The 21,116-nt window shown below is 43.3% G+C and overlaps 1 protein-coding gene and 1 non-coding gene across 2 annotated transcripts in view; one reads left to right on the top strand and one right to left on the bottom strand.

Annotated features, from left to right (window-relative positions):
- Mosmo (modulator of smoothened) overlaps positions 1-20,113 on the bottom strand; it is a 59,498-nt gene extending 39,385 nt beyond the window's left edge. Inside the window, exon 1 of the mRNA XM_055627434.1 lies at positions 19,994-20,113. Within this exon, the coding sequence (XP_055483409.1) occupies positions 19,994-20,099 (106 nt within the window). The 5' untranslated portion in view covers positions 20,100-20,113. The remainder of the gene's footprint in view (positions 1-19,993) is intronic.
- Positions 7,730-7,835, top strand: LOC129691559 (small nucleolar RNA U13). Its single transcript, XR_008722491.1, has one exon. It is a non-coding gene; the product is annotated as a small nucleolar RNA U13 (small nucleolar RNA).
- Positions 20,114-21,116: the final 1,003 nt, after the last annotated feature.

The following is a 21,116-nucleotide window of genomic DNA, read 5'->3' on the forward strand; positions in this document are numbered from 1 at the left end:
CCGGAGTTCTGCAGCTTATCACTGATAGGCCTGCAATGATTACAACACACATATTAGGACTTCTACTGCACGCAACTGAACAATTACAACAAAAGATGGTACATTTATATGTACCTCATATAGCAGCTGTATACATATCCACATGTTCCATATCCTTAGGTGCAATCAACCCTATCCTGAAAATATCCAAGGGGGGCACAAAACTGCACCTACACTGAAGATACTAAAGGCTTACATTTTTCCATGCTACAATCTCTACAACAATACAACGCACAACTATTTATAGAGCATTTCTACTGTATTAAACATTATAAATAATTGAGATAAAAACTGGTTTATAAGCAGTTAGTGTGCAGTTTTACATACGGGACTTTGCATCATGGCTGTGGCTCCTGACTGAACCCCATCATACCTAGACACTGAAGAATGAATGTACACACACATGCATAAATGCCCAGTATAATGACCCCATTCTGAAACCTTGAAGGCAAGAAGGGAAATTCTAAGTAGTTTAATTTTTATTATCACCTATATATACTTTCTGCTTTCTGGAGGAGAGACCACACATTTCTTATACTGGATGGTAAGACCTAGGAAAATAACAACTCACTTTTAGTCTAGAAACATGCAGACATAATGACTTCAAAGGAAAACTGCATTCAGATGTTCTATCCAAAGGTTATGGCTAACCAGCCATAATAAAGACCCTGGAGATGACCTGTTGGCTTAGCCTGGCAAGTATTTCCAGAAGAGCAGAGAGATTTTCATGCTGAGCAGAGCTGCTGAAGGCATAGACTAGGGCAGGAAACAAATTAGAGATTCAGTCTCCCTAAGATTGCACAAGTGGAGTAGGTGTTTAGCAGTTTTCTTTCTCACTTCTCAAATGGGATCTCAAGTATTTTGGTTCAGGGAAAAAAAAAAAAAAAAACTAGTTTTGTCCTCAACTCTCAACTCTACCTTAAAACATGAACACTGAAATAAAGGCTGCCCAGGCTGGGGAGGTGCCGCATGGTTAAGGCACTTTCTGAGCAAGCGTGAGAGCTGCAGTTGAATGTCACATGGCCATAGTGGCCAGCCTGTGATTCCAGCATTGAGAAGGTGGAGACGGGATCCCAGGAGCAAGACAGCTACAGAGACTAATTGTATAGGAGCTCTCTGGGTTCAGCTGAAACTCTGCCTCAATAGAGTAGACAGTGATTGAGGAAGACTTCCACTTCAGAATCAGGTCTCCACACATGTACAGTTACACAAATACACCTGCACATACATGAACACACATACACACACTAATAAAATAAAGACTACGCATAAAGCGCTCACAAAGCTAGAGAGGGATAACAGCTGTCATTACACTGAGTGCTTCCGTAGAGACGCGGTATTAAATGTTTCACATAGGCTCAAAATACTTGAACAAGGAACCTAATAGCAAGTTAAATACTTAGGTATTAGATAGAAAAAACTGGTTAGGGAATATACCAGGTCTGCTTCCACAGCTGTGCTCAGAGTTTATGACTTGGGAATATCTAGGCAGAACAGTTTGATTTTTCTTGAATATTTATCCAGAGTCAAAACCTTAGAAACTTCAACAAACATGTTTCATCAACACTGACATCCACAAACAAGTGGGACATTTCCCCAAAAGAACTATTTTGGACAGAAAATTATAAAACAAGCCAGGCACGGTGGCGCACACCTGTAATCCCAGCACTCTGGAGACACAGGCAGAGGCAGACAGATCTCTGTGAGTTTGAGACCAGCCTGGTCTACAAAGAATCCAGGACAGCCAGGACTACTCAGAGAAACCCTGTCTCAACAAACAAACAAACAAATTCTAAAGTAGTCTAGTGCCTAAAAATTCAACCTAATAAAAAAGTATAATACTATCATCGGTTTAGGTCTGATAAAAGCACATTTTCAAAGCATTTCGGTTGCCAGCCTTACTTCCTTTTTAAAATTGTTTCAAAATCTTGGGCACTTCATGACAATTTCTCTGATACATAACATAAAATTACATTTTAAAGCCACACACTGCAGTAACTAACTTGTCAAGGGTGGTTTAAAAAAATGAAATTCCACAATCCCCATCCTGAAAGGCAAAGAGGATGGACATCAGAAGAAAAAGAAAATAGGAAACAACCTCGGAACCTGCTACAGAGGGCCTCTGAAAGCCAGAAGAAAACAGGAAACAACCTTGAAACCTGCCACAGAGGGCCTCTGAAAGCTTCTGCAGTATAGACTGTCAAAGCAGATGCTGATCCTGATGGCCAACTGATGGGCACAGTGAATGGAATTCTATGTAAGAAGTGGGAAATAGTAAGAGTTGGAGGGGACGGGAACTCCACAAGGAGAGCAACAGAACAAGATAATTTGAACACAGGGAACTTCCCAGAAAATCATACTCCAACCAAGGACTATTCGTGGAGATGACCTGGAACCCCTGCACAGGTGTAGCCCATGGCAGTTCAGTGTCCAAGTGGGTTACATAGTAATGGGAAGAGGGACTGCCTCTGACATAATCTGATTGGCCTGCTCGTTGATCACTTCCCCCTGAGGGGGGAGCAGCCTTATCAGGCCACAGTAGAGGACAATGCAGCCACTTTTGATGAGAACTGATAGACTAAGATCAGAAAGAAGAGGAGAACCTCCCCTATCAGTGGACTTGGGGAGTGGCATACATGCAGAAGGGGGAGGGAGGGTGGGATTGGGAGGGGAGGAGGGAGGGGCTTATGGGGGGATACAAAATGAATAAAGTGTAATTAATAAAAAAATAAAAAATATATATTTATAATTAGTAAAAAAAAAAAATGAAATTCCAGTGACTCTAATTTTCAAAAATGCTGTAATTTTAAAAGCTGTCTGGAGACTTACACATAATATACTTTAAGAAACATCCAACCAAGTTTCTCAACTGTTCGTCTCATCAATGTACTCAGTACAATCTCCAACAGCAGCCTGGCTACTGTTAGTTACATACTTTCCTTAGTTATCCCCTTTTCACAGGACCAAGAATTCACTAGCAACTGGTTATTAAACCCTTAGTTCATTACTATTTTTACTTGCCTTCCTTAATGGGTGAACCATCGCAAAATCAGTTTATTCAGTGATACGTTCCTACAGTCTCTCATGTAAAAAACAGAGGGCAACTACACTCTTTACCACTCTCTTCCTTCTATCTCTACATTGTCTTCTACAATCACAAAGTATCACCAATTATCAATAAATCAGTGTCTAGGAGAATGCAGTTCCATTACACATACATTCACGTAGTTATGTGATAGTTGATGTCAGACTATATCTAAAAGTAAGTGACTTTGACACCAGCTAAAATTCAGGAAACTAATTGTTGGTGAAGTAGAAGGAATAAAAATATAGACTAATATAGATTGTCAGGTCATCTTAGAGTTTGTCAAATGTTCTTTAATTTGGTACAGCAGAGTTTTAAAAGGTGGGCATGATTGCAGGGAATGAAATTCTTTAGGCAGAGGGAGGAACAGAGTTTCTCCGAATAGCCCTGGCTGTCCCAAAACTTACTATATAGTCCAGGCTGACCTTGAACTCAGAGATCTGCCTGCCTCTGCCTCCCAAGTGCTGGGATCAAAGGTGTGGGCTACCATGCCTGGCTAGGGGAATGAAATTCATAAAGGAAACGAGACCCTTAAGGGAAGCTTTAAAAATGTAGTTCCATGCAGGGCAGTGGTGATACACACATTTAATCCCAGCACTTGGGGAGGCAGAGACAGGGGGATTTCTATGAGTTCAAGGCCAGCCTGGTCTATAGAGCTAGTTCTAGGACAGCCAGGGCTACAGAGAGAAACCCTGTCATATAAGGAGAGAACTGTTCTCTGATCTCCACATGCACACCATCCCCACACACAAATAAAATAAATAATAATAAATAAAATAAATAATAATAAAATAATAAATAAATAAAATAAATAATAAAGATTTTGTTTATTTGTTTTTGGGACAAGGTCTCTCCTCACAGCCCTGGCTTTCCTGAACTCACTATACAGACATCTGTAATCCCAGTTCTCTGGGAGGCAGAGGCAGGTAGAGCTCTGTGAGTTAAAAGCCAGACTGGTCTAAAAAGCGAGTCCAGGACAACCAAGACTATACAGAGAAACCCTGTCTCGAAGGGTTAAAAAAAAAAAAGGCATGTGCTACCACTGCCTGACAGCAAAAGGGTTCTGAAAATACAGAAAACAAAAATCAACGCAAAATCAAAACATAACAAAGCTGAGGTGTTTCTAGCCATGCTGGCCTGTGCACTGTGGGATTTCACTGTACCCTCGTTCTAAACACACTTGTACTTTGCACTGAACTCCATCTTTCCATGCAAAGCAAAGAACATTGTCTGAGACACCCCAGCTCAGGTCTGAGACGCCTCTATGTTGTGAACTGTGGTTTTCATTGTATACACAGACATTTCTGAACATCATGGAAAACAAAGACTTAGTGTTTTCCTGTTACATTCTTCAGCATTTGTCAAATTAAGTTATCTTTGGATTGCACTGTGGCAGAATATTTGATTTTAAAAACTGTTCGAGCTGCTGACTTCAGTTTCATTAAAGAAAAATCATTAAATGAATTTTGGCTTGGGATTAGGACAGAATTGCCAACCGCTCCTGAAATGGCCTTAAACCTACTTCTGCCATTTTGTACTATGTATTTATGTAAAGTAGCATTCTCAGCACTGACAATCATTAAATCAAAATATTGATCAACTGAAAAAATGTTGATGATGCTCTATGCCTTACAGTAGCAAATATTCAGCCAAGACTGATTTCTTCATGTAAATTAAGCAAGCACATTGTTCTTACCAATATGAAAATTTTGTCTTTGTTATACAGTAAAATTATGTGTATACTAAAGAGTTCTTTTAAAATAAATGTCTTCAGCCTAGAAAAATGGCTCAGTGGTTACTGCCCTTGAGGAGGCCCCAAGTGTAGTTTCCAGCGCCCTGGTTGGACAGCTCACAACTGCCTGTAACTCCAGCTTGGGGGGATCCCACACCGTCTTGTGGCCTCTGTGAGCACTGCATTCTTGTACACATAGCCACACACAGGCACGGACACACACACACAATTTTAAAAACTAAATAAATCTTAGAGTAAGTTTGCCTAATTATAAATCAACATTTAATTTGCACACTTCTCTATACACACTCACTGGGATGCTTAATATTGTCTTCTTGACAAGATCTAGAATCACCTATGAGAAAAACCTGGTCATGTCTATAAGGAGTTTTAGATTGGGCTGACATCAGAAGACCCATCCTAAATGTGGGTGACACCATTCCATGGGCGAAGATCCTTAACTGATCTTCTGAGAACCTGAGAACCGGAGCTCAATCTCCCTAACTTCTCCCCGCCTGCAGATGTAAGCAAACAGATGCTTCATGCTCCTGGTGCTTTGCCTTCGCTACCATGTTGGAACTGTAGGTAGAAACAAACCTCTCCCTCATTGGGGATCTTGTTAAAGCAACGAGGAAAAGTAACTAACACCTCTACGTGTGTGGTGCCTGGGTGGGATGGGTTAGAAGTATACAATGTTTAAAGAGCCCTGCCTCTAGGTGTTGCTATTTGTGTGTAAACACGAGGAATCCACCCTCCCCGTCCCCTAGTACAGGGTCTTGCTGGCCTGAACTGGGCAGAGCAGGGTAGCCTCTAACTTGTACTGTTCCCCCTTGCCCATGACTCCAAATGCTGGGATTGCAGTGTGCTCTGCTATGCCTTTCCCTTGCATTCTTAGCCAACCACATACATGTCCTTGCTATAACGGGTATCACTGAACATAAACCTTTTATGGTACAACTAAGAAATATGCATTCTTACGAAAATTACTATAATAACTTTACTACAATAAACAAAATTTTCCAAAGTTACTAGACAAATATATACTGAATTTCATTTGTGTATGAATATTAGTCCAAACCAACTGCATAAGCCAATAAATTCAATTACATTTATTAAAAAGCCTTCCTTCAGATCCCATTAAAACTGACTGAAAACTCAGACAGACAGAAAAGTTAGAATTCTATAGCGGCATGGGGAAAGGACAAAGACTTGTCAAAAAGCAAACAGCTACCAAGTTTCTGGGATGTCTAAAGGAGAATCAGGCTCACAGAAAGGGGGCTACTATCCCTGCAGTCTGTTTTAACATGGGCAAAAATGGTCATTTTATTACAGAAGTGAATGGGTTCTCCAAAAACATTCAGTAAAAGCACCAGGTCAGAAAAATGGCCAAGTTCAGGAGTAGGCTGTCCATCAAGCCAGCGGGAACTGAGCCCTGAGGATGACAGTTTTTTCAACTGGGTATGAACGGCTTGAATAGTTAGGCTGGGAACTTGCTACAACTGGTTCTTAAGAAGGGAAGGGAACAGTGAGAGATGATAGGTGAGCAACATGCTATTTTAGTTAACTGAGCTAAAAAGGAAAAAAGGATTGTAAACCACTACCAGAGGCAAAAAATAAAAGAAATAGCCCAGTAGGGGGAAACCTGCAATGCGCCTGCCACGCCTGACAACTGCGAAGGTGTTCACAGCGAGAGCATTAAACCCTAAGTGCAAGCTGGCTCATTCAAGGCAGCAGTGCACACCCAGTACCGGCGTGACTGGAAGTGGTTATAGGCGGATGCTAGAAATAGTCCTCTCAGCTTCACAGGGCCATCTGACATACAAGGGGGCTTGTCTTCTGATCCCAAACCCATTAAAGTCTTTTCTAGAGTGGAATTCCAAAAGGTACAGTCTGCTGGTCCTTGAGAGTCACACTGGAGCTGTAGAGATAGCTCAGTGGATAAAAGCACTGTTTTTGCAGAGGGCCAAGTTCACACACAGAGCTCGATGGCTATAACCACCACTAACGCCAGGTCCAGAGAGACCTCGTGCCTCTGATCGTCACAGGCACCTGCACTCGTGTGCACAAACCCACAATACACATAATTAAAAATAAAGTATTTTGTAAAAAGAGTTTGTTGGGCTGGACAGATGGCTCAGAGGTTAAGAATACTCACTGTTCTTCCAAAGGTCCTGGGTTCAATTCCCAGCAACCACATGGTGGGTCATAATCATCTAAAATAAGATCTGGTTTACAAGCAGAATGTTGTGTAAATAATAAATAAATCCTTAAAAAAAAAGTTTGTTAAGAGCCAGGTGGTGGTGGTCCATGCCTTTAATCCCAGCACTCCCACTCTGGAGGCAGAGGCAGGTGGATCTCTTGAGTTCAGAGCCAGCCTGGTCTACAGAGTGAGTTCAAGGACAGCCAAGAGAAACCCTGTCTTGGGGGGAAAAAAAAATTCAAAATCATATTTGGCTATAGTGAGTCTACAACCAAGCTGGGCTACATGAGACCCTGTCTCTAAAAACATAAACAAATAGACGTGGGGTAGTTTCACTTCAACAAACAAACCCTGAACTCCTGAAGCCAGATGTTAATAGCGCACACCTTTAATCCTAGCACTTGGGAAGCAAAGGCAGACAGAGCTCCCTGAGTTTGAGGCCAGCCTGGTCTACACAGAAAGTTCCAGGACAGCCAGAGCTATATATGTGAGACCCTGTCTAGAAAGCAAAAACCAAACCAAACCAAACCAAACCAAACCAAACCCAACCCTCAGTGAAGTGTATGTACCACAGAGAATAAATGTTTTTAAGCTCTGAAATGAAACAAGTGAAATGAAACAACTGAACACAAACACGCTACTTTCTCCTACTCTTTTAAAAATGCTAAAGTGATTCCTTTTTGGGTTTGTGAAAGGGAACACTGGATGCTCACGCCACTGGGTGACACGTGGCTCTCTCACAAACCTTGTTAGGATGCTGGCACGTTACCTGTCTGACACCGGGGATGGGGGGGAGTAGTTTAAAGCATTGCACTGTGTTTGTTTACAGAAGTAGACAGCTATAGCATGATCTTAAGGGCTAATCCAGGAATCCAACTAGTATTGATCAAGATAACCTATCAAGCTATACAGCTTTCATCTTATACTGTTTTAAAGGTGTAAATGATGACAGGGTGGCTATACCTTATTTCCAAGTGAACACCAACAGATTTATCTAAAAATAATTAGACGAGAGTCTATGGATACACAACTAGTGAATAACTTGATATATATGCATATAGTATCTATGAACAATCTAACATTGTGTAGAAACGAGTTCAGACGAGAGTGCTGAACCCCTCTCTCCTGAGCTCTAGCCCCGCACCCCTTGGGTGTTCTTCCTTCTACAGAACATATCTAGAACAAACTCCTCAGTCATGGCATTCTGCAGCTCCCCACTTTTATTCTCCATCTCTAGTTTAAAACCTTTGTGTCAACCATGTCACTTTCTTTTTTTTCCGGCCATCTGCAAGCTTAGGCTGAACACTACCTAATTTACAAGAATAACATACTGTATCCCCTTTCTCAAGAAACTTTTAAAAAATTCTGTACTATAATAGATGGCTGCGGTGGCTCACATCTGAAACCCCAGAGTTAGGATAGCTGAGGAAGAATTACAGTGAGTTCAAGTCCAGGTTGTGCCACACAGTGACTTACAGGACTATGGTGTAATACCTCAGAAGAAAACAGAACAATAAGAATAAAAAAAAAATACTAAAAAAATATTGCAAGAAACACAAATAACCATGACATAGTCATGGCACCATGAGGAATGCGCACGTTAAGATGAAATCATTTTGACATCATAAAAATATCAGTTGAAGAAGTCTGACAGATGGGCAAGATGAGGATAAAATAGGGACCAGAATGAGCATGAGGGCTTTGTAGGCTTAGAAAACATAAAAAAAAAAAAAAAAAAAATCTCTGAGATAAGAGAGTTGTACTTAGCACAGTAATGAAACGGGGTTAGAATACAGAGCTCCATATGGAGAAAAGGGGACCTAGGGTTGAAGGGCAAGTGCAGCCCCACTCTGATGACTGCTTTGTGCCTTTCGTTGCAGACGATGTACTCGTGGTGTCTCTTCAGTACAGTAGCTAATGGCCAAGATCAGCTCTGTGGGCAAACTGCGTACTCTTCCATCTCTCTGCACTTATATAAGGAGATTGTGAGGATTAAATTAGTTAACACAGATAAAGTCTGGAACAGTATCTGTCACAAAGTGCTATGTTAAGTATTTACTATGATTATACTTGTACTTTGAAAAGATAAATTTAGCAACAATGTAGAGAAATGGACTGGAATGGAAATTTCTTTGCTGCACCTCCTTTACGGAGGCAGTTCCACATCCAAGGACAAGTACAAGCAGCAGACCTCTTGATTATTTAAATACTCAGCATTAAATGGATCATTTGTTATGTTCAAACCACACCTATGGTCTATTTTATCCTTGCAGAATATAGGTACTTCAAGGATAAATTTTTTCTCATGTGCTTAAATGTAATCCTTCTGAATAGGAGCTGGAGAGATGGCTCAATCCTTGAAACTATCTGTTGTTCATGCAAAAGACCTGAGTTCTGTTCCTGGCACCCACATGGTGGCTCACAACGCTCTTCGACTCCACTTCCAGTGTATCTGGAGTCCTCTTCTGACCTCCAAAGGCACTAGCCATGTAAGGGTACACATATAAAGATGCAGGCAAGCATTCGTGTGCACCAAACAAATACAAAAATCTAAAAAAACAACAAAACAACAACAACAAAAAAACTTTAGGGCTGGAGAGATGGCTCAGTGATTAAGAGCACTGGCTGCTCTTCCAAAGGACCTGGGCTTGATTCTTAATCCCCACATGGCAGCTTATCGTCACCTGTAACTCCAGTTCCAGGGAAGCCAACACAAGTACTCTTCTGGCCTCCACAAAGACCAGGCACACAGGGTGCACAAATATATATGCAGGCAGAAACACTTAGACACTACAACAAATGAAGGATTTTTAATCACAAAATCCTTCTGAATATTCAATACAACTTCCTTTTAAACCACAAACACTTCAATAGCCTTTGTTGCGAGAATGGAAATAAGTCCAGTGATTTAGGAAATACCCATGGGAACAACAAGGAAGATTCATGGTAAGATAAAGACTTGCTTTCTCAAAATGATGCCACTTTATAAAGTAAATGGTCACATTTTTCATAATCTAAGAGGCCTTTGAGACTTACCACTCGAAGTTAGTAAACTGTTTAACATACCTGATCTGAACATGGTCTATTTTTAAAGAGACTTCCAATCATCATAGTTGAAAGCTGACCCAATGATGCCACAAGGTAAACAATATCACACAAACAAATTGCTCTTCCGCTTTCTTATTTGACTCATCCAATTGCGTTTTCTTCACTCTTGTTTAATCTCTGACTATAGGATGTGGTTCTTAGTTGAACAGATCTATATTAAAAGTCAGCAGCTGCTTTTCTGCTCAATATATACAGCAGCAAGTGTCAAAATGCCAAATGTGACATTTTATTTATAGCTGAGTCACATAAAAAAGTGCAGCACGTTTCTAATTAAAAATAAATCAATTAAAACAGTAATTCAAAGAAACGTCTGCCTCAAAACTGAACTGGAGCCTCACACTGAGACTTCACAGAAGCAAATCACACATTTGCTGCTTATTCACAGAGGCATGTACACACATATAATCTCTAGTCTGTCAATTCTGAAGCAGTCAGTCTCAGAGGAACATCGTATTCTACTTGCTTGATGAAAAGCTGGCAAGTACTCAGTGTAACTTACAGTTAACAGAGTGCACAGCCAGACGGTCCAGGAACAGCACTGGGGAGCAACTCCATCCAAGCACTTCGGCGTTACACTATGGTCAAAACACGAATTACCCCCAATTTGGTGTCACAAAGTGGAACGGCTTCTGTAATTAAGCTTTTCAGGGGCTAGCTGCTTATGGAACAAGGAAATTCTACCAAGCACTTAAACAAACAAAAACACCAGTAGCGCATGTTTGAAAACATTTCGAGCAGGTAAATCATCATGAGTACGTAAAGCTGTGACTGTGAAACTGACACCTACATGTGTGAGTAAGAAGTGACAATTACAATGCTGCCACTGGGTGACCTGAGCTCCCAAGGAACAACGGGGATTAAGAAATTATCTAGCTTCGTGTGGTGGTGCACACCTTTAACCCCAGCACTCAGGAGGCACAGGCAGGGGGATCTCTGTGAGTTCCAGGCCAGCCTGGTCTACACAGTGAGTTTCGGGACACACGGGGCTACAAGAGAACCCTGTCTCGAAAAATCAAAAACAAATAAAGAAATAAATAGATGAAAATAGACTTTACTCTCAAGCCAAAATGGCGGGCAGGTGTGCTGGGTTGTTTTGCAATGACAGACTAAGATGTGAAAGAAGCCGCAGGAAAGCCTCCTGAGGAAAAAGAAAAAGAAAAAAAAATGCCTCCTGAGGACCTTTGTAACAACAGGGTTTGCACGTTAAGGGCCCTGGACCTAAGCATGAGGCGTCCGGTCATGCCTAAGGAGCAGGTGGGCAGGTGGACAAATTCTACCTTGAATTCCATCCGAAAGAGCTTATGTGGGAAAGAAAGGAAAGAAGAATGGGTGAAAAGCAATCTGTAGTTGAGATCTGTGGACGTGCCTGGTCTCAGAATATTTTTATGGCGTTGATTCAACACAAATCACAATGTAAGAATTATTTGCTCGCCAATCCTTCACTTCAAATAAATGTCAATTGTAACAGTAAAAATAAGTACATAAATAAAAAAAAAATCATCCATGTATGTCCCAAGTTCTGACTTATAATGCAGTAACAATTTCACAAACAGCAACATTTCACTCTGTGCCCAGATGTCCCCATAATGGTTATGTATGATGCCCACTGGTTAAGTAGACGCAGTGAAGTGACGTGTGGGGAAGAGAAATTCACATCTCTATTACAGAAGCCATGACAACCACAAGAAACTTCTACAACTATCTCAGCCACAGTGATGGCCACACCTGTGATCCCAGCACTTCGGAAGCAGAGACAGAAGATCAGGAGCACGGGGACACATCCTCAGCTCGGAATACAAGAGACCCTTTCTTAGGAGGGGAAAAAGCCTGCACTCTTTCCTAAAAATAATGACATGGCTAACAGGGACAATGGGATGCAAGTACACGCTGCTATTTCCAAACCTGTGCGCCCTTCCTACAATGCTTGGCTGCCTCTTTACCCTCTTCCGGGTACACACAAACCCAAGGCGCTCTCCATGTGGGGGTTTACACGTGTCCCTTTAAGTTCATATTGCCACTGCACTCACTGTGCAGTCCTGCCCAGAGCGGATCCAGCTGGGTTTCAAGCATATTCAGACATACAACGCTGCCTTCAATCTCTTTTTTTTTTTTGGAACAAGGCAGGGCATTAGTAAACAAGTAAAACAGATAATCAAACCTTCAAACAGCCAGGCGTTCGGCTTTCTACGTAATGGCCGTAACCATAACCAAGAGCCAGGCGTGTACTGTGTATCGGACACTGTGCCGGTCCACTACGTGCTGCATTTTTAAAATAATCATCTTTTTGTGGTTATTTTGAGACAGGGTTCCCCTCTGTAGCCCTACAACTCACTCTGTAGATCTGGCTGGCCTTGAATTCAAGAGCTCTGCCTGCCTCTGCCTCCCAAGTGCTGGAATCAAAGGCCTGTGCCACGTTGGCCAGCTAACAATCATCTTTTGAACTAAGCACATCACCCTGATATTACAGCTACGGAAGGGCTAGTTACATACCTCAAACCATGGAAATTCCAAGAATCAAAACCTAATTTCACCTGCTTCCAAATCTTACTGAGCCATGTCACAAGGTAACTAACTGTAAAACAAATCTACATTTATCAGGCAAAAAATCAAACAATGATAATGCTTTGGTCACTTTAGGCTAAACAGCAGTGGGTCAATGTTTGCTATTGTTATTAAACCATTTTAAAGAGGGACTATGGCAGATGCCACCAATCTAATGAACACATGGGCAGTCAACACTTGGAATTTCTTCTTTTAATGATTTCTAGTTATTTCTGCCTTCTGTCCATGTTCTTAGTACCAATTTTCCCTACAACATTTTCAGGCCTTTCAGACTGAATCTCTGGTTATATCTCTGTTGGTACTGTTAAAAAAAAAAAAAAATGAATTCTGGAAGACCAGAAAGGGAATATCAATGCTTTGCTCAGAAACTTTAATCTCATATTAGGAAATCTGGTCTACACTATAAAATTCAGCATCAAATGACTTCAAGCTTTGAACATATTCTGTGAATACTATAAAAGACTTGTCTTTGAATTTTATCCCAAGTCCTTACTACTTGATATGTGTAAGTTCTGACAATGTCACATTAAAAAGAGAATTTTTTTTTTTAAACTTATGTGTATTATCTCTGGGTGGTTTTGTGTCCATGAATGCAGGTGTCTGTAGAGGCCAAAAGAAGGTGTCAGACCCCATGAAGCTAGAGTTACAAGGTGCTGGGAACTGGACTTGGGTCTTCCACAAGAACAGCAATGTTCATCACCACTGAGCAATCTTTCTAGCTCTATAATGTTACTTTTAAAAAGGGTATTAGTGAACTATTTTATCAGTACAGAATTTCCTTCTACCAACTGGTGAATGGGGAAATAAAAATTAGTTTATTGCTACCATGGAAAATTACTCAGTAACAAAAAGTACTTTAAAAATCCAATATGGATGAACTTTAAAAATATAAATGAAACAGCTAATCACAAAATTTCACTTACCTAAAATACCCAGAACCTGCAACTCTCTAGGCAGAAAGGTTAGTGGTTGTTTAAGCCGAGGAAGTTCAAGATGCCAGCTAAGAGGTATGCGCCTGCCTTCTGGAATAATGAAAACTCTAAAACTGATGTGGTAACACTGGCATACAACTTCATGAATAAACTACAAACCCCTGAACTATATACACAAATTGAGTATTTTGTGCTGTAAGTAATATCTCAGTAAAGTTGTTGAAAAGGATTTTTATTGGAAGGACTCAAAATGAAGGAATATTATGGATACTTTCTGAACCAGAGAACACAGTTTCAGGGCCGCCCTCCTGGCAATTAGACCTGGTCTCCCTCTACAAGTCCCCATGGAACGCACCGAGCAGGTTCTGCGTGGGCTAGCTCATTCAACAACGACACGGAGCTGCTTCATGCTACCTGGCTGTGAACACTGGAGTTATGACAGCTCAGGGGAAACAGGCTTTGCTGCTACTATTCAATAATGATTCCCAGTACTTACTAAGAGAGTCTGCATAGGTAGGTGTGCTTTAACGCTGTAAACCCGGGGATAGGCCAGGACCTACGTGTGGATGCTGAACCAGTCTCAGAGAGCTAGCAATTGTGCCAAAGTGCCTACGTGAGACGTCACTGCTTCCTTTGGGGAAGATGGCAGGGACCAGAAGGGAAATGGTACTTTTTTTCCCCCAAGTCTCTCCATTCCCCAAGTATCTCTCAATTTTTAGACTTGAGAAAAAAGGAAACTTATCTCACAAAATGTGGGACATTGTCTGAGTATAAACGGAAGTTTCTATCCATGAAAGCCAGAGGCAGCAAGAAGGGCAGGGAGAAGAGATTGAGTTAGTGTAAGAGACAGACCCAGGCATACCTAGCGCAGGCTTCTGCCTGTGCAAACAGCTCCATTCTTTCCTTCCGGAGGTCCTGCAGGCACAGGTTCCCACTTCTGCTTAGGACTGGAGAGTTAAGTCTACATTTTGGGATCCAATAGTTGGAAAGTGCGTGTAACCAAATAAGCCAGTTTTTAATATCCTCTTTTGTAAGTACTAACATCACATTTTAGCTCCTAATTATTTCCCCCTCAATGAATTTAAAATAGGAACAGGGATAAAGCTGGTATGGTAGCCCAGGCCTTGGAATCCCAGTAACCAGGATATAGAAGCAGGAGGACAGTGAGTTAATCTGGCTGGGCTACACAGTTAATGTGATAATCTTATGAACCTGACCAGCTCGAGAGACTGGTCAAGAGACTTTGGGCTGGTCTCTGAAGGTACTTCCAGAAAGGACAGACCCTTCCCCAGAGTAGGTAAAACCTGGAGGAGAGCCTACATGTAGACAGGTCAGAGGGAAACAGTGCTGCTTGCCAGACTTGCTTCTTGCCAGTGTCTACCTGTTGCTGACAATGAAACCCAGCTTCTGGGCCTCCAGCTCTTCAGACTGGGGCTGCTGAGGCATCTAATCCCAGACTCTGAGCCTCTCTAACACACAGACCGCCGCTGAAGAACACCCAGTCCCTATCAGCTGTAAGCCATTCTTGGAAATCCTCTCTCCTAACGCACATACACATTCTATCAGTTCTTTCCTTTAGAGACCGTGACTCATACACTGAGCTCTGGGCCAGTCTGAAGTAGACCCTATCTCAAAGAGCAGAAATAGTAGCAGGCACAAGGGTATCAGTGTGTGATCCCCTTCAAACACCAACACCCCATCTCAACAGAAAGAAGACTAGAAATGCCTTCAAGAGCAAATCCAGTGACTCTTTCTTACATACCCGCTTTAGAGACTTTGATAAAATGTAGGGAAGAAGCTCATTTATACATATTAAAAAAAAAAAAAGAGTTTGGGGGGACATGCAGCACTCTTCACAGGAAGCAGTAGGCCAGTCACTGTCAGGGTGGTCACTGAAACCCTTGCTGTAAACGGATGATACTCCTTTCAGAAATCTAGAGATCTGCTTAACTGTTGATCATACTAAAATTAACAGCATTTCTTTGTTGTTGTTAAAAAAAAAAAAAAAAGCATTTGCTTCTAGGGACAAGAGAGAAGAGTGACAGGGAGCTTAAGAAATGTCTGTCAAGCCCAAAGCCAATATTTGAAGAGTGAAACTCAAGTCTGCCCCTTTCCTATTCTGTAATCTGGCAAAAACGTAAATCCCTAGGGAATTTGATTGAACTCTTATTTAAGACGAATGAAAACTGTAGGTAGCACTTCAAGGAAAAGACTCAATCTTGGCATCCTATGTACTGGGCAAGGACACTACCACAGAACCTCTACACCACAGCCCCAACAGAGTTTTCTTAAAAGGAACCCTTGCCACAACGACACTCATGTGTCATATACACTGTCATATACACTGAAACACAGGGAAATGTCAATTTCATATCAGCCAGATACAGGAAGCCAAAGGGATCAAAGCAAGCAGTGAAGTCTCTAGACTTCAGATAGCACACAGCACTACATAAATGATACTGCTGTTAACGCTGAGTCCACTAACCAGCAGGGATCTGCCCTCAACAGAGCAGAGCAGAATTATGTAACTGTGCCATTGTATCCATCCAGCATTAAACATTCCTGGTTGTAGTCGGGGACACTGCTAAGGGTCCTTCAAGTGCTCTCCCCAGGCACTTTTCCTCGCAAACACGGTTTCATTACATCTGCAGAAGCTTGTGCATAAACCAAGCTATTGGAACACATGCAAGAAAGGTTCTCACAGCTAGGTAAAAATATAAAGGATATACCTTTTCTGTATTGTGACCAGTACAACAACGACAAAACGTAAAACCCCGCCAGTCCAAAGTGTGGTCCCCAGTGTCCTGGCAACACAGCTTATCAGCTGGGGTTGTCTGACACAGAAGCTGAGGAGCACCAAGGTTAGAGCACGGAGAGAACAAGAAGAACAAGATGAACGATACAAAAGTGATAGAGAAAGCACAAAGCAAGACGGAAACTATTTAACTCTAAGCTTGTGTATGCTATTCTTGATGTTTCCTTATTTCCAAAAACTAATGAAATTCTATCATTTTTCACAGTAAAAACCCAAGGCTTGGGCTGGAGAGATGGCTCAGTGGTTAAGAGCACTGTCTGTTCTTCCAGAGGTCCTGAGTTCACTTCTCATATGGTGCCTCAAAACCATGTATAACGTGATCTGGTGCCCTTTTCTCGCATGCAGGTGTATATACAGATAGAACACTCATATGCATAAAATAAATAAATAAATCTTAAAAAAAGTTTGAGGCTTATTGCAAAACAGCAATACGACAATACTTTGTAAGGAGCACTCAGCGCTCAGAATGCCAGGTACCATTCTTAATGCTTCCTAGGGATTAATCTGGTTGCTAGAAGCCAAGGGACTGTCCTTGTTTTATAGAGGAAAAAACGGACACAGAGAAGCTAAGGGGGCTTGAGGCAACGCAAAAAGGCCAGCAAATGTCGTATCTGATCCCTGACCCTTTCCTTAGTTCGCTACAGTGGTTTTCTAACTATACTGTGAAGACCACTTTATAGATCTACTTTTAAAAATCATGTAAAAGCCAGGCGTGGTGGTGTGTGCCTATAATCCCAGCACTCGGGGAGGGAGAAGCAGGCAGATTGCTGTGAGTTCCGGGCCAACCTGGCCTACAAAGCGAGTCTAGAACAGCCAAGGCAATAAAAACCCTGTCTCAAAAAACAAAACAAACAAATATCATTTAAAATCTTCAATAAAAGAACTGGGGAGATAGCTCCGTGGTTAAGAGTACTGGCTACTCTTAAACGGGAACCTCACCTGTTTCCCAGCACCCACATGGTGGTTCACCATCATCTGTTACTTCAGTCTCAGGGATGTGACAACCTCTTCTGGCCTCTTCCAGTACCAGGCATGCAGGCAGCGCACAGACACGTGTGGGCAAAACACCCACAGACATAAAGGAAAATAAACTTTGAAAAGACTGCAATGAAACACCGCAAACAAAATGCGAGCAGCCTGACTATAATACACCGAGGGGAAACTGCTAAGGTTCTGCTACCATGTGAAGTCACCCTTGCAGAGGCCTTGCAGTGAGGCCAGTCCCTACCTCCCACATCCTACTTGTACTTCTTGTGATTGTTTTACTGATTTGAAGGATACAACTATTGTTCGCATTATTTAGTTTTGCTCTTAAACTCACCCCATCTACCTGCTCAGGTAAAACTGCACACTGAGCATGCCCCGTTCAAACGCACCTTTGTCAGAAGGCACACAACTAGCAGATACTTCAGTCCAGTTTCCCACCCCCTCCCCCACCCCTGCCAGCTGCTGCTGAACCCAGGGCCTCTCCCAGGCAAGGCAGGTCCCTAACAATAACCTGTATTCCCACCTGTAATTGTGACTTTTAGGGGATCTATTTCTTGACCCACCTAAGGTAAGAACTGAGAGAATTCTGGAAACTTCCTATTATCTCTTATTAGTTCTCTTTTAGCCCCAGAATATTTACTCAACGATTGCCTGAGGTATCGAGAGAAATTGTTAGATGGGGGAAAAAAAAATCTCTAAAGTTTAACACTTCATTTCAGCACAGACCCTCACGGCTACCCTCTGGATCTTGCGCCCACCATCCCCCTGCACTGCGCTCAGCAATCATTCTCACTCTGCTCTTCAGTTTCATTGTGTTCACAATTCCACTGACCATATGCCGTCGGCTGTCTGATTGATCATCAGCACCCCCCCACTTCTGCTGTTTATTCTGAGCTACCACTACACAGTCACTTTGGCCAACACCCTGACTGCTTTGGTGTTTTGTTTTGTTACAGGTATATGAAAACCTTCAAGCTTGTTGAGGCATCTGTAAGATTTCATATTAGTGTTTCTGATGTTTTCTTTTCAAGGGCATTTAGGAAATTCACTAACCCCAAAATAAGCTACCCCAGTCTCAAAGCAGTTGGACACAACTAGGGGTGAGCGGGGCAGGGAGGTTGCCGCACTGTACGTTCAGAGTCACCGTCATCCACAAAGCCTGGTGTGCTCTCTGCAGCCATCTCCCTTTTTCAAACACTTTCTACTTTTCTCAAACTTTGGACTACTGTCCCTTTCATGTCTTTGCCGAGGACTCTAACTCCAAATCTGAAGGTACGGCATTCATTCCACTCTCCCGTTTATCCTGAGCACGAGTAGCCTTTGCCACATCATCTCAGGAATGCTGCACCGTTACTGCTCTCTTCTCTTATATAATGTATAGCAACAGTTCCCTTCTCGAATCTATCTTGCTCACGGACATTCCATCCACTACCTACAAGGATTCCATCTAAAAACCGTTTATTAATAAGCACCTCTCTACTCAACAATTCGAACCTCTGCTCCGAGGTATGTGATGCCCCAAAGAAAAGTCTCACAACAGAATCGCTGCACACACAGTGGTAATGAACCGAATGTCACACACATAGCTGAATTACCTGGTCAGCAACACTCTCAGAAACAGCCTACACGATCCCCAAACTCCCATTTTTAAACCTGTTACAATTAACAGCTGTGCTAGCCAGATAAGTAGAATTCGTTGGCATTATGTTAATAACCAGTAAACAAGGCAGCGTGATTTTGTGTTACTAGGTCTAGATTAGAGAGGAGAGGAAGGAGAAAGCAACAAATGTTCCAGCTACAGCTTTTTTTTTTTTTAAGAGCTAAAAATATTGCTGGATAAATTGAGAAACCCTATGTGACACTTAAGAAGTTTGACAGCATAGCGATACATTTATAACGAATCATTTGAAGGGAGTCCTGACATTCCCACTTCTCATTCCCTTCGCCTGCCCTGAACAAGCAGTTCAAACACAAGACTGTTCCTTAACACTGAGCGGCTCTCCTGACAGCTGTTTACATTAATTAAAGGTTTGGTCTCCCAGGTCTGGGTGAGAGAGAGAGAGGGAGAGAGAGAGAAGGAAGAGAGGGTTGGAGCCGAGAATCCTGCCAGCGCATTCACCTGGGATACCCTTCGGAAAGATGCCCGCCTCTTTCTTGAGGGCACCCCACACACTCCCCCGCCTCCAGCTCCAGTGTTCCAGCAGGCATTGCCGCTGGGGCTGCCTGCGACTCGAATGTGTTATTTAATTTTCTAACTACTATTAAGATACCTCCAGCGCGCGCGCGCGCGCGTGTGTGTGTGCGTGAGATGCGCTGGAATGAAAGATGCTCCATAAAATGAAGTTTATTATTAGCATTATTATAGCCCACGGGCCTAAAATAAAGCAAAGACTATAACCACATACACTTCACAGGGGAAAGGGGGAAGCACGGCTCAGCAGCCTCCACCGGACCCCTCCCCGGCGCCGACCTTTAACCCTCGGGACCGCCGACCCGGGGACGGCCGCCCTCCCGGTCCGCGCACGGCGCTCACCCGCCGACTCCCCGGTGTTGATCCAGTCCGGGTTGGCGATGCTGGCGATGGCGAAGATATCGGCGGCCAGAAAGAGACATCCTGAGATGATGGTCAGTTTATCCATCGCCCCGCCCCGCTCCCCCCACCCCCCACCGCAGGGCAGGCCGCGGCCTCACGCCTCGCGCCCCATGGGCCGCCGGGCCCCGGGGTCCCCGCGCCGCCGCCCTCGGCCCTCGGCCCGCGCCGCGCGCTCGCGCCCTCCGCGCCGGGACCCGCAGCCGCCGCCCGCCCCGGAACTGCTCGGCCCGCCCGCCCCTCACCCGGAAGCGAAACCGCGCGCCGGCCGGCGGCGCCCCGGACTGCCCTGCAGAGTCCGTCGGAGGGCCGGTCGCCTCAGCCCGGTGCTGGGGGCTGCTGGGGGCTCGGCGGTGGTTCCGGACGGAGACTACCAAGATCGTAAAGATTTGTCCTGTGAGGATTAGGTGCAGACTATTCCAGAGACAGGAGACAGCCGTTAGGGAGAGAGAAAGTGGAAGGATTGTCCTGTTCGGACCTGCAGAATGGCCCGAGTGACCAGAGAGTGGTTTGAGGAGAGGTAGGCACAGGCCAGTGATGGGATCCAGGGTGGGCACGCGCCTGCAAATAGCAGCACTGGGGAAGCGGAAGCTGGAGAGTCAACAGTTCCATGACAGCCTAGGCTAAATAGTGAGATTTTGTTCCAGGTGCTGTGGGAAGGAACTGGGGCTGTCGACAAGGATAGTGACGCGACCTAACTAAGTGATGATCCATCGTGTAAAAAGATTGTAATGGGTCAGGGACGGCGGATGGAGGGACACCAGAAATGGCCAGTTAGTCGAAGACAAAGAATAGGCTCTTAGCTAGGGTAGTCAAGATAGAGAAAAATGGACAGAAGGAAGGACTTGCTGATAACAGGGAAGGAAATGAAGAACCTGAAGTGCTCGTTAGTTTGCGCCAACTAGGTGTTTAGGGATACTGTTTACATAGTGAGGGTGTGGGGAGAGCCCAAGATTGAATGCCCAAACAGGAAAACAGTAATAGAGGTTGCTGCGATAACAGAGGATTTGCTCACGGTTTTGCTGTCCCCTGGAAGTTTCTTTCCACCATGGCTCTGCTAAATCAG

This window comes from Psammomys obesus, unplaced genomic scaffold, assembly GCF_907164565.1.
Source record: "Psammomys obesus unplaced genomic scaffold, mPsaObe1.curated_primary_1811, whole genome shotgun sequence".
In the NCBI taxonomy this organism is placed as follows: Eukaryota; Metazoa; Chordata; class Mammalia; order Rodentia; family Muridae; genus Psammomys; species Psammomys obesus.